General features: G+C 42.1%; 1 protein-coding gene across 3 annotated transcripts in view; it reads right to left on the reverse strand.

The window, feature by feature from the left end:
• LOC309714738 (cadherin-10-like) overlaps positions 1-13444 on the reverse strand; it is a 77969-nt gene that overhangs the window by 6589 nt on the left and 57936 nt on the right. For all 3 annotated transcript variants that reach the window (XM_082547404.1, XM_082547403.1, XM_082547405.1), the window contains 5 exons: positions 12583-12836; positions 4029-4165; positions 3329-3450; positions 1029-1146; positions 671-922 (listed from right to left, as the gene is read on the reverse strand). In XM_082547404.1, the coding sequence (XP_082403530.1) occupies positions 671-922; positions 1029-1146; positions 3329-3450; positions 4029-4165; positions 12583-12836 (883 nt within the window). The remainder of the gene's footprint in view (positions 1-670; positions 923-1028; positions 1147-3328; positions 3451-4028; positions 4166-12582; positions 12837-13444) is intronic.

A 13444-nucleotide genomic window follows, 5' to 3' on the forward strand; every position in this document is an offset into this window, starting at 1 on the left:
AATGACAGCATCCACACACTTTTTATGCTGACGTGTCCTGACTCAGATGTTAATACTAACGCTGTTCACTGTGAAAACTGAAATGTATTTTTTCTTAAATGTATGTTTTCATGTTTTTCAAAGCACGCTGAAACCCCTAAGAAAGGATCCAAGTTTTTCTTTTTTTACTTTAAGTCATATTATTTTATGAAACTCAATATTAATGCCCAGTAAAAAATGAATTTCCAGTAAACCCGCGATATTGTATGAGAGGCATTAATACTATAGCTGAGGTTTTTATACTTACTGAGTTAAGATTGAGTTAAGACTGAGAAGTAAAGGTGCTTCAAGGTATGGCAGCAATAATTACTTGGCTTTTGAAACCTTCACCAGGCTGTAGTTTTAAATAAAAACGCTCCTATCTCACCATCCTAATGCAATGAAGAAAAGCATCCTGTTCAAGTCAGTCGAGATGCTGTAGATCTTCGCTGCTTCGCGGTTAAAATCAAATTAAGGTGACAGCTGCGGTCACTGGCAGAATTATCCGCCCACAGGAAGTGATGAATCAAATTAAGCAGTGAAATACGAAACCGACTGTTTAACACCTCCTATGGATTGCTTTGCTGGAGAAGCTCTGTAGTGAAAAGCCCCAAAAAGATTTATGCAAGAAAGAACGTAAGGCTGTACTCACTGAGCAGGATGATGACACAAAGCAAAATGGCCACCAGGGCGCCGGTGCTGAGCCCCGCCCTCGCTGTGAGCGCCTCTGCGTTGCACGCCTTCATGTTGCCCTTGCGGTCGCAGGTGCAGACTCTGATGGTCAGCGTGTTGGTGCTGCTTTGCATTGGGAACTCTCCATCAGAAATGACCACCGGCACATGGTGGACGCTCTTTTGCAGGGTGCTGTAGCTGTTTCTCCTTGTGAGGATTGACGCTGTGTTGTCTGATGAGGGAAAATCTGGTTATTTACTGTAAAACGTCAACCAATCAATGACACATACAGCACATTAACAACAGGTAATGAATGTAGGGCACACGCAGTGTCTTACTTTTGTTGTCATGGACAGAGAAGTTTGCCTTTCCAGCAGCTTCCTGAGCAAGATTGAAGAAGAACCGGTGTCCTCCGAGCGGGGCATCAGGATCTGTGGCGCCCACGGTTTGTATCACCTGAAGTGAGAAGCACACAGGTGAGTGACAGGGCAACCCAACCCCAGCCGTGAACATTTAACCACAGCTAAACTGCTGTTTGTGCGGGTGCTAGTGTTTTAGCTAGCTAATGGGTTAGCAGAGCTATGAAGAGGAAGTGGAAGCTGAGCAAGAACACAGCTGTTAAATTTCAAACAAAGAATAAAACAACCAACAAATCTAATTCATACATGCTTCTGTGATGCTGTCTCTCTAGCTGTAATGCGTCTAATTAAAGATAACTCCACTTCATGCTCGTTAGCATCTGGTAGTTGCATGTTAACATCGGCTGCTGTGATGAATAACCGAGCTGTTTATTAAGATTAAAGGGATGGTTTGTTCTCCTGGGAATTCGTAAAGACAAATAGTTAAGGGCGCGCAAACAAGGAATAAACCTCAAGAGGTTTTCAGATGGTAAACGTGTGCAAGGATATCATCAGCAAAGTGTCACATTGAATTAAGCTACCTAGCAGGATACAAAGTAGTTTAAAGCGGCCTCATCTGTATCTGATGCAACATGAAGGCACCAGGCTGATTCTGCATAAAGGATCATTTTGTTCCCCTTGAAACACAGTATGAGTTTAATATAGTGATGCTGTATTTACTTAATGGCACAGTTCACCTCAAATTCAAAAATAGGTGTTTATCCTCTGGCTTAGAGTGGCTTGTATTCAAGTAGATCATTTTACTGTAAATTGCTCAGTTTTGGAGAGATGAATTGTGAGGATCCCTGCCTTGTCCTATCCTAAGTAATAACTGGGTTCTTTCTAGTGAATGACACCTGAAAATATAATTACTATGCACAAGGAAGAGTGGCTCTACACTCATGAAGATATATATTTTTCTTAAGATAAGCTAAGTACAGAGAACTAAGGGGGCAAGCAGCAGCCAAGTGCTGATTAACAGGACCATGATCACAGGAAATCCACAACAGAACTGATGGAAAAAACAAAGCAAAGTAAAAACAAGAATCAAGTTGCTGCAATGACCCAAAACCCTGATTGCAATGCTGTGGCCAGACCTTTGGAGAGTTGTGCATAAATGAACACCTGCAAACCCCATAACAACTGTAGGGGGGGTGACGGCTCCTTTGATTGGCAGGTGTCTCAACACAGTCAGCTGTAGCCAGACAGAAGCTTCTAGGCTTCTTCATATTCTTTCGGCTGCTCCCTTTAGGGGTTGTCAAGGCGACTCATCTACCTCCATCTCACTCTGTCCTTAGCATAGACAGCAGCACAGTTTCCCCGGGCACCCTGCTGGTCAACAGCACCGGTGGCAGTCGTCGTTAAGCCAGGTGTCGGCCAATCATGTGAAAATCTTATTGATGATCCACATTTGATTTGGCAAAGATTTTACACCAGATTCTCCTCCTGATGCAACCCTCGCCATTTATCTGGGTTTAGGACTGGCACTAGGAGACGTGCTGCGACAAGAAATGTAACAGCCACATCACTCGTGCTTAAAAGAAACTATGAAGCACACAAAAACCCCCAAAACTGACATCCTCTGATTACACACATTACAAAATCAGTTGTTTTTTTCATATGCTGGCTCTAATTTGACATTGAGGAGCCCTGATGTAGAAGGACAAATCGCATAATACTCCAGGGCCAGAGGAAAAACATCTACATTATCACAGGCTAACGCTGTGAATAGACTTTTTATCTGTAAAGACTACAAAGAAGTCTTGCAAACTGCAGCTTGGACCACATTTTGTTAGTAAAACGGCGTTATTCGGACTTTACTAGTGATCCTAAAACTGAAGACTCACTATCCACATTTATCTCTGAGGTATCACAGACTTGGGTTTTTCAACCCAAGAAGAGCTGCAAATCCGAACCCAGCTGTGGGAGTCTTACATTAAAAGGTCTACAATGCAGCTCTGTCTTTTCAGAACCTCTAGACATCTCTTTTCACTGTGGATCTGTTCTCGACTTCTTTAATCTATTTTGAGGAAGAAAACTTCTCTTTATCAACCTGAGATGTGAAAGTCTGGTCCCCAGAAGCGGTCCCACTATCTAGTAGCTTAAAACACACGTGACAGATTTATAAATTCTCTCTGAGGCCCGCTAATTACATGCTGTGCTGGGAGCGGGTGCATAATCCTAAACTGGGAAGTCGAGATGAAACCATGACTACGGCTTTATGTTGGGTAATAACCAACCTGATTAGCCTTAGCGTTCTCACACACAAACGTCTCATAATTGGTGGCGAATGTTGGAGCGTTGTCGTTGACGTCCAGGACTCTGACGTATACAGGTACCCGGCTGATCTGTCGCGGGTTGGCTGGGAAACACAAAGGTGGACACAGTGAATTTACATGAGTAATTATTAAATTTCATTAACAGCAGCTCTGCTTTAGTTTCCAAGCAAACTCATTACAGTATTGTGCATATAAATAAATAATAGCTGGTTAAAAACATAAATCAGATGCTCCAAGTTTTGCTGATTTCTTTGTTTCCACAGTTATATTTATGCGCAGACTCTGCACAAAGTTCTAGTTTTCACTGACAAAATAAAGTAATAATAGGTAAAATAAGGTCTTTGGATGTGGAAATTATTAGGATCTTTTTTTTTTTTTAAGACAACTGGCAAAGATGAAGGGAAATAGCAGTTTGCGGCAGCATTGAATTAACAGCAGCAGATTAGAAAACAAAGACGCTTGCTGATTTTTAGATTTTAAATTAGGGGGAAAACAGATAAATGGGCACCCATGCTATTTTTAGAGAATGTAAACTATGGGCTGGGGAAACAAACAGCAGCTACCAGCCAATACTTGGGTCCCAAAAATCCAATTTGGCTGACAGAATTGGAGGAAGTACGTGAACCGAAATGTCTCTTTCTGGTCCGGCTGCTGCACTTACTGAACTCGGTGGCGATGACGGTGATGTTGTGCCAAGCGTTTTCCTCTCTGTCCAGCTCCCTGAGGATGAACACTGACCCGTTGCCTGCATGGATGTTGAACACTCTGTCCATGTCTGTGCGCCGATCAATAGTGTACCTGCACAAAACACACAGACAACGATTGGCGTGTAAACTTGTGCACTCATGCTGAGTGGAAATGTGTTGTTTTCCTAGGGCGACAGACACAGGGTACAGTCACATTGACAGAGCGTCTCAGGTGTGTCTTGGTCGAATTGATATTCTGTGTGGTGGACACAGTGAAGAAGAAAAGTCTACTTTGCTGAAAGGAACACAATTATCTTTATATATATATATATATATATATATATATTTTTTTTTTTATATGCACAAATAAGAAAAATATGAGTTAATTTGAATTTACAAAGCTTTTCTCTATTCATTTGTATGGTATCTGAAAAAAGCATCAAAAAGCAAGACTCGTACTGATTTAATTTTGGCTGCTCTCTGGATCACTTCCAGGACTGCATCTACTTTTAAAATCACTTCCTGAAAGACTTCACCATCTGCAAATTAGGCTAAATGTCCTCCACTGTATCAGGACAGTGAGTCTTTTACTTTAATTTTCTTTTTGTGGAAGAGGATAAAGTTGTAGTGATCCAAATCTGGGAAATGCCAAGTAAAGACTGTGTTGGTGAGGCCAAAGAAAATGGGCGCACACAGTAGCACAGCATAAGCTACATTTAGATTCTTCTTCTACAGACACACCGGGGCCAGAGTAGCATAGTTAGTCTGACCCTGGAGAACAAATCCGTGGCATAAAAACGAGGGACGGTCATGACTCTTGAATATTTTAATAGCACTTAAGTCATTAAAAAGAAAAAATACAGCATGTCTGTTTTTGCCATAAAATATACACCGCCCGGCTAAAAAAGATTCACCAGTTGGTCACGGTGTAAGTAATAGCTTTCCATTGAAGTCAGCTGAATGTACTGAATGCTATCAGATGTTTTATTTCTTTCCCGGTGGCACCGGGACATTCCGAGATGACAATGCCAGGAATCACTGGGTTCAAACTGTGAAAGAGCAGTGCAGTCATTTCCAGCACAATCTTTGGAATGTGCCACAGTACGCGGGGAGATCTTGGCCAAAAATTATTAGAAATCTGACTGGAAATAAATGTTGTGACATTGGATAAGCTTGCCAATGCCACGGTGAACGGTGCCATCATCAAAGCTAAAGGCGGTCCATGAAAATTTTAGAGTGTATTTTTATTTTTTTTACTTTTTTAAGGGGAGGGGGGATGCTGTGTAGACGGCAAATCTCTGTTAGCGTGGATCACCCCGTGCGTGGGGCTGCACGGCGCTAGCTAATCGCGCTAACGCGTGGACGCCATGCAGCCCCACGCAAGGGGCGACCCACGCTAACTCGCTAACAGAGATTTGCAGCGTTAATGCGGTTATGGAGTTGACATCATTTTACCGAGATTAACGCTGACAGCACCAATGTAAAATAAGCTACTTCCTGCAGAAAATGGTAGTGGGCAACTATCAGGTAATGGGGCCAGTAAAGTAAAGGAGTAGCAAGCAGCCATCCAAAAAGACTCATTCTCCTGGTGAGATGAACCATCTTTGTTGGATCAGTTTGGCACACGTTTGCTGACTCTGGTATCACAAACATGCACGTGCAAGAAGTCACAAAGGGAGTGACCTACAAATGGTAGTCGCACTAGGAGCAGCCCAGACGTGCACAAAAAGGAAACTTGAAGGCAAGGTGGCCCACGTTTACATCGGGTATGTTTTTATTGTTATTAGGCCTAGAGCTGTCTGACTACACCTTGAAACATCTGCTGCAACTAAAACACCACAGAGGAGCAAGCAGCGGGTGTAATTGAGCTGTATTCACAGAGAAATCAGTGGGAGACGTGGAGCCTGAGAAAAACCTGAGCACATACTGTAAAAGTAAACCCATCTGCTGGACCAGATACATCCAGCAGGAGTTTAATAAAATGATCTATTTTGGGTTATTTGGGGGGAACTGAACCTGTGACATATAATAATAAACTGTCTTGTCTGGCACTAGCAGTCTTGAATAGTCTGCCCTGTGTTGATACACACATTAGAGCCAACAGGTTATCCAGTTGTGTTGTTTTTCTCTGCCTCCCAGACTACTCTGTGATGCATCAGTGTGATTAATGGAGTAGCAGGCATCAGGAGGGCCGGCGTAAGAGGAAGGAGACCCCCGAGGGGAGACTATGAACCGCGGCTCTCAATGCATCGCCGCATCCCTCTCCTCCCTCCACCGATCTTCCCCCTCCCCATGGGTGTCACCCCTACCTCCTCAGCCCCTCCCTGCTGCTGCTGCTGCTGCTGCTGCTTCCTCCGCACAAACATTTTGGTGTCTTTATCTAAACACTCCCACCTATTTTTCTACCACCTCACAGGCCCGACAGTAACTCTAACCTTGTTAGATGTGCGTCAGCCGTGGGCTTTACTAATTGCTTTTCTAATATTCCCAATAATTCAGCTGCCTGGGTCTAACCCTTCCCTTGATTAATGGCGCAGAGATAACGGCGCTCCTCGTCCTGACCGGACAACCAAAGTGCTGCTCTCAGCAGGCACACAGCTGGCTGGTTGGAAGGCCAGGCAGAAGGACGAGGAGGGTTACAGAAATGTTAGTGATCAGGGGGTTGGGACCTACATTATTGCTTCTTTCCTCCCTTCTGAAGAGACCAACCGACTTGACACAGTATTTTGAGAATGTTTTCTTCAACACGAGGTCAAAAAATCTGTATCAAAATGATCTTTGTTTCGAAATCATTTCAGTTGTTATATTTTGGAGAGGTTAGCTATCCTTAGTATCGAGCACCAGCTCGGCTACATGTCCATGCAAAGCAGTGCTAACGACACTATGAAAAATGGTAACTGAAATGCTGTTATATGGCACCTAAAAGACTAAAAAAATGACTCACTCTTTAACCATATTTAGCCCAGATGAACATCAGGGTTCACATTCACATTTAGATGTTCAAATAGCCACTTTTCACAGCACTCGATGGTCTTTGAGGGCTTCTCATCCAAGCTGGCCAATATAGACGGCTAATAAAAAAGTGTTCGAAAGCTCCACTATGGCAAATCTGAACCCCGGTTAAATGAAATGTTCTCTAATAACCTTGAATATTGTTCGTGCTTTAAAGGTCTGAACATCACTAAAGAGATCCCATCACAGTGGGATGGACAGCCACCAGCTACATACATACTGGCTCTACAGCAGTTCTTCAATAATAAAGCAGATTAGAAATGCTCCATATAAACACCCACATCAGATTAAACACGCTGGCTTCAGAGGAGTGAAATAAACATTTTCATGAGCCCATCTCTATTATCTTTATTGCACGTCATCTATCTTAACCAGTGTTGGGTAAGTTACTTTAAATTAGTAACTTAGTTACATTACTAGTTACTTCCATCAAAAGTAACTCAGTTACTTCAAGTTACTCGTTACTTTTAAAGTAACTAGTTACTAGGGAAAGTAACTTTGGTTTTACTCAGACTTCTCTTGTTAATGTGTTGCTAACTTGATACCCAGCAAGAGTGCCAGTCTTCTAGCTTGCTTACTTGCCACAAGTGCACTGTGTCACCTACCAAAGGAAAAGATAATGTGCATATTTCCACGAGAGAAATCCCACGCCTGGACCGTCGTTGACCGCCGCCATGATTATAGCCTACGTCACAGCGTCATGTGCGCTTTTTACATCCAACACAAAAACTGCAGTCGTGGTGCTTTCGATTGTACTCAGAACTCAGAAATTCTGCCTTCTGAATAGGAAGATGTTGGTAACACCAGACTGCAGATGAGCTGCATACAGAGCTGGACTGGGACAAAAAATTGGCCCGGGCATTTTGACTAGAGACCGGCCCACCATTATAGCAAATATCATAAAGCCTTTGAATGCAAATAAACACTGTTGTGACAGTGATGTACACTGTTTTGATGGTATATATGCATCAATCTATCAATCGTTTGTTGTAAGACTCAGATAATTATTTATTAAAAGCGAGACATTTGAAATGAGAATAAGAAAGTATTTCTTTGTGCCCCCCTTTCCCTGTTAATGCCCTACCTGCCCCCCTGGCAACACTTTGCTAGATCCGCCCCTGCACAGTTACCAGCTGTCAGCTACTTAGAAAAGGATCCTGGTGTTATTAGTCTCTCAGAAACAGTTCATAACTTCCCTTCAACTCATTCATGTCACCTAAAAGGTAAACCTGTTTCTCCATCACCTGTTCAGCTCTGATGATTCAGTAAGGACATCTCCTGGTTTCATCTTCATGTTTCCCACTCACCACATATACAAACCAGCAGGTTTACAGCTGTGGCTCCAGCAAACATCAGCTGATACTAGAAATTAATACTAAATAAATTCTAACAACAGCTGATCAAGCTTAAACGTGCTGCTGTTGTTTACCGCGACATCCGCTGGTTTCCTCTTTCTGGCGCAAAGTGGGCGATAAATAAACAAGAGAGAAAAGCCGATCAGCTGATCATTGATCAGTTTCATGATTGAAGTAGAAACAGGAGAGGGAGGGGGGAGAATGAGAGGAGAAGAGGCAGCTGTGCAGCACAGACACAGAATAACTCCAGCTTTGTGTCTTTTTCATTGTAGCTGAATTACGGGACAAACTGTTCCTTTTCACCTCAATACGAAACCCGTAATAATTTCTCTGAATACGAAACGATTCCGTTTTTTACGGGACGGTTGGAAACTCTAATAATTAACCATATGAACAAAATAAAGTTCAACATCAGTAACATAGCACCACCCAGCTGTATAGAAACCCCGTCATGCTAGCTAGCACGCAGTACGAAAAAGTCAGCATAACGAAAATAAACTCCAAATAAACTTGGTTTATATCTGACCCAGAGAGACTGCAGGTCATAACGTCTTACCTGAAGTTCAGTTCACCTGACACTCGGACGGGCGGCCGCTTCGGGTCTCTCCTCCTCCTGCGTCCCCTTCCTCTCATCCACCTGCTGGCCTCCACCACTTGCTAATGTTGTTGAATCTGTGGAAGCTCCGCGATAGCCACCACACGAAGTAACGAATAACGAGCCTATCTAAATCCCAGTAACGAGTAACGCGTTCCTGGTTTTGGCATAATAACTAGTTACTGTGCTCGTTACCACAATAATAACGTAGTTACTGTAACGCGTTACTTAATAACGCGTTAGTCCCAACACTGATCTTAACATACACTCACTGGCCATTTTACTATTATACACCTTGTTAGTACTAAGTTGGATTGCCTTTTGCCTTCAGAGCTGCCTTAATTCTGAAAATATTCCTTAGGAATTTTGGTCATATTGACATGACAGCCTCATATCATGCTGCAGATTTCTCGGCTGGACATCCATGTTTTCCATCCGTTCCATTAGATCCCAAAGATGCTCTATTGGACTGGCTTGTTGAGCTTTGGTGACTGTTGAGCCCACTTGAGTACAGTGAACTCAACAATACTCAGGTAGGCTGCACTGTTTAAACAATGCTCAGCTGGTTCTAAGAGGTGCAAGAAAATATCTCCCACAAGCATGGATCCACACAATCATGTTGTTTACGCTAAATTCTGACCCTATAGAAATGTTACAGTAGAAATCAAGACTCAAGAAATCAATATTAAAATTTCCTATGGCCCAATTTTAGTGAGCCCCTGCAAACTGTAGCCTCAGTTTCCTGTTCTTAGCAGTGTTGTCTTCTGCTGCTGCAGCACACCTGCTACCAGGTTCAATGTGTTTTGCATTCAGAAATGTTTTGCTATCTTTGGTTATAATGGTGATTATTTTCACTTTCCTATAAACTCAAAGCAGTTTGACCTGATCCTCTGACTTCTGGTATCAACAATCCATTTTCTCCCAGTGGACTGCTGCTCACTGGATATATTCTCTTTTTTGGACCATTCTCTAAACCCTAGAGATGCTCAAGTAGGAAAATCTCAGCAGATCAGCATTTTCTGACACATTCAGACCAGCCTGTCTGGCACCAACAACCATGCCACATTCAAAGTCACTTTCTTCTCCATTCTGGTGCTCAGCTTTAACTTCAGCAGGTCATCTTGACCATGTCTATATGCCTAAATGAGTTTCTGCCAGATGAGTAGTCAAGTATACCCCCCAAAAATGGCTGATGAGTGTATATGTAAGTACACTGCTCCAGAAATGTCAGCATCCAAGCAACTCTCCTTCTGTAGAGAATCTGGTTTTTAATAAAAGCTCTTAACACGGACAGTACAGCACTGAAAACACGATACCTCTCCACATTCACAGAGCCAGTGACACGCTTGCCAAAGAGGCATTCAGTGAGGGAAATGCATGACATGTTCATCACATCTTATTCGTATTTGTTCAGGCCAAAGTATTCCGTTTAAAAGCATGTAAGCTGCAGACTGCAGTAAATCAAATCTCATGTAAAGAGCTGACCTGAAATCTTCATTCAGAAGGAAAAATGTAGGATGAAACATGCATGTGTCTGCATGAGTCTATATACTGCACTTATGGCTTACTTAAGGACTTGCGTATGCATCCCTGCCACACACGTGCACGTGTCCGCAAGTCGCAGCGAGCTAATAAAGATAACCGTCTCAGTGACTTCCTCATGCCAGGCAGCCCCCGGGCTTCCCAACCCTCCTCCCTCCCCCTCCTCCCCCTCTGCACGGCTTTAAATGCCACAGGGTAGCTACCTCCTTGATGATGGGCGATAAAAGAGAATGATATCATATTTGACACCTGCAATAAAGTGGTGGAACTTCAACCTTGAGAGCCAACTCCCTTAGTACATCATAAAAATGAAAAAGTCTGAAGCGGAGTCGAGGCGCAGCCTCACACCCCACTGCCATTATTCCCATTTAATACAACGCTCGCATAATTTTGTATCTCCATGAGCTAAGTTGTGTAAGCGAACTTTTGGCACTTTTCATTATTTCGCTGCATTTTGTATGTGTAGCAGAACAAAGTGTCTCCCTGCGCAGGCCTCATTATTTTAGCGCTGTTTATGTTAATGGTGAAGAAAACAAGAGCACAAAGATCCATTTACAACCTTCAGAACATTAAACAACATCTCGCATTAAAGATGAATAATTCACTTAATGGGAGCTCCAAATATTGACTCTGTATAGAAATCGGTTAGTGAGATATTATATGCTTAACTCAAGGTGCACACGGTGGTTTTTACTTGAGTTTTGTCTTGTTTTCTTATTGTGTGAAGCTGCTTAAAGAGCGAAAAGCTCAGCCTTGAGTTTAGACTATGCTATCAAAGCATGTGAGCCTCTGTAGTCAGATTTTTATAGTGGATTTTACACTGGATGTTGACAGTGACTGATGGTTTATAATGTAAGTGGGCGAGAACAGGTCAATATCACAGTAAATGTATGTTTATTCAAACCACAAACTGAAGCTGTGATCTAACCATTGGGGTATACAACTTTGTTAAATGAGTTGTGTTTATTGATTTTTCAAACAGTCTTAAAGATAATTGGGACCTGAAAATCCAATCTAAGGGCATAAGACTTCTTTTTTCTTGTTTTGCTAACATTTAGTCATTGTATATGAGATAAAACAGAATCCAAATTTTTACTTCTTTCAGCAGCAGTTATGCTCATTTAGAGCCCACGCATGCTGTAGTTTCAGTCTTTTGGATGCATTAACTTTGATTCATGTTTGCACAAACAGAAATTAAATTTTATGCACTTCATTTATTAACTTATTAATTTCACTTCAGGTTTATTTATACAACACCAAATCACAATAGTTCTCCTCAAGGTGCTTCACACTGTAAGGTAAAGACTCTACAGTATTCAGGCAAAAACCCCAAGAATCAGTTAAAGTGGGGAGGAAAAACTCCCTTGTAACAGGAAGAAACTTGGCTCAGGAAAAGCTTTTTGACACATTTTCAATCATTTAGCATTGCTAAAATAAAAGACTTTGATCACATCTCCTAAAATGACATACAAACCCATATAAAATATTAGAAACACATAATGTTTACACACATTTGGATATGACATCTGCTCGATCGAGAGCTAGGGAGAGCTGGGTGGCTTGCTGGTTATCCAAAAATTGTTTTTAACTTTTCCTTAATGTTCTTCTTGTTTATTAATTAAATTATTTAGATGGGTTAGTTATTGTACCTTTTGTTTAGTTGTATATTTTAAAGTATGTTTTGCCTTTACAATCTGTAATTAAATCATCTAAATGACTTGTAAAGCCAACACAATCCCCAAACCGAATCTTAAAAGCTAATTTTGTCAGTTCTCCAACTCCCAGTAGTTGTACTGTTAACTAAGACTGATGAGTGGTCCTCAACTTGCTCAGATGTTACTGAAACCTCCAGCAAAAGCAATTAAGTGGTGCTTGAATGAGCTATCATGCTCAGCCTTTTCATTGGCTTTTGAATAGAAATCAATAGCTGCCTTGAAGTGCGTTCGGAAAGATCACACAGCAGCAAATTTTGAAAAAGAGCTAAGCTGTGAAATAAAAAGAAGAGATGCAGCTTGGTTCATTTACCTGACGAGGCTGTTTTTGTCATCCGGATCAGACGCGCTGACGGAGCCGATGGCGGTGTTCTTGGGCGCGTCTTCTTTCACCTCCACTACGTAGCTGGCGCGATCAAACACGGGCGGCTCATCCACGTCCTCAACGATGATCTTGATGGTGGCCTCGTCCCTAAAGGGGCCCTTCGAGTAGAAGCGGGGGTTGATGTGGACGTTTTCCACCTGGACACGCAGACTGTACTGCCGCTTCCTTTCATAGTCCAAAGGCTGCAAAACAGAGACAGAAGAGGCATGAAGAAGAAGAAGAAGAAGCACCAATTCCACTAATTACAGCTTAAAGTGCTAATATTTGCTTTACATTTGTGTGCATGAACAGGTCCTGTAATTTGTCACATTTTATTTTAGGTGCGACTGCCAGCTTAATGAATAAAAAACAGCTTTTCCAGAGTATCTATTGAGGGCATGTAAAGGGTCACATTCAAGGACACTAACAAGATTGTTGATGGACAAACACGGGCTGCTGCACACATCACAGCCGTGCTCTCGTGGACGTCTGCCTAAGCGCTGCTGCATAATATGACTGATGTGGCATTTCAGTGGAAAACAAACATGACAACAACACGGTCTGGCTAATGACAGGATTCATGTTTTAAGACTGGAAATCTGATTACAGCCTGCCTTATAACACAAACAAGAACAAAGTTTTTAAATTTTTTTTATTATCAACTTCTTACATTTGCTTTTCAGTTTGATTTCCTGATGCTCGGCACAGCGCGGATCTATGAAACAATCAATCACAGCTGTGCACAGATCTTTGCTGGGTGACATCTGTTCATTTTGATGCTGTTTCTCAGATCAACATACCAGATTATCAC

Source organism: Aulonocara stuartgranti (genome assembly GCF_965226115.1).
Source record: "Aulonocara stuartgranti genome assembly, chromosome: 9".
NCBI classification, from domain to species: domain Eukaryota; kingdom Metazoa; phylum Chordata; class Actinopteri; order Cichliformes; family Cichlidae; genus Aulonocara; species Aulonocara stuartgranti.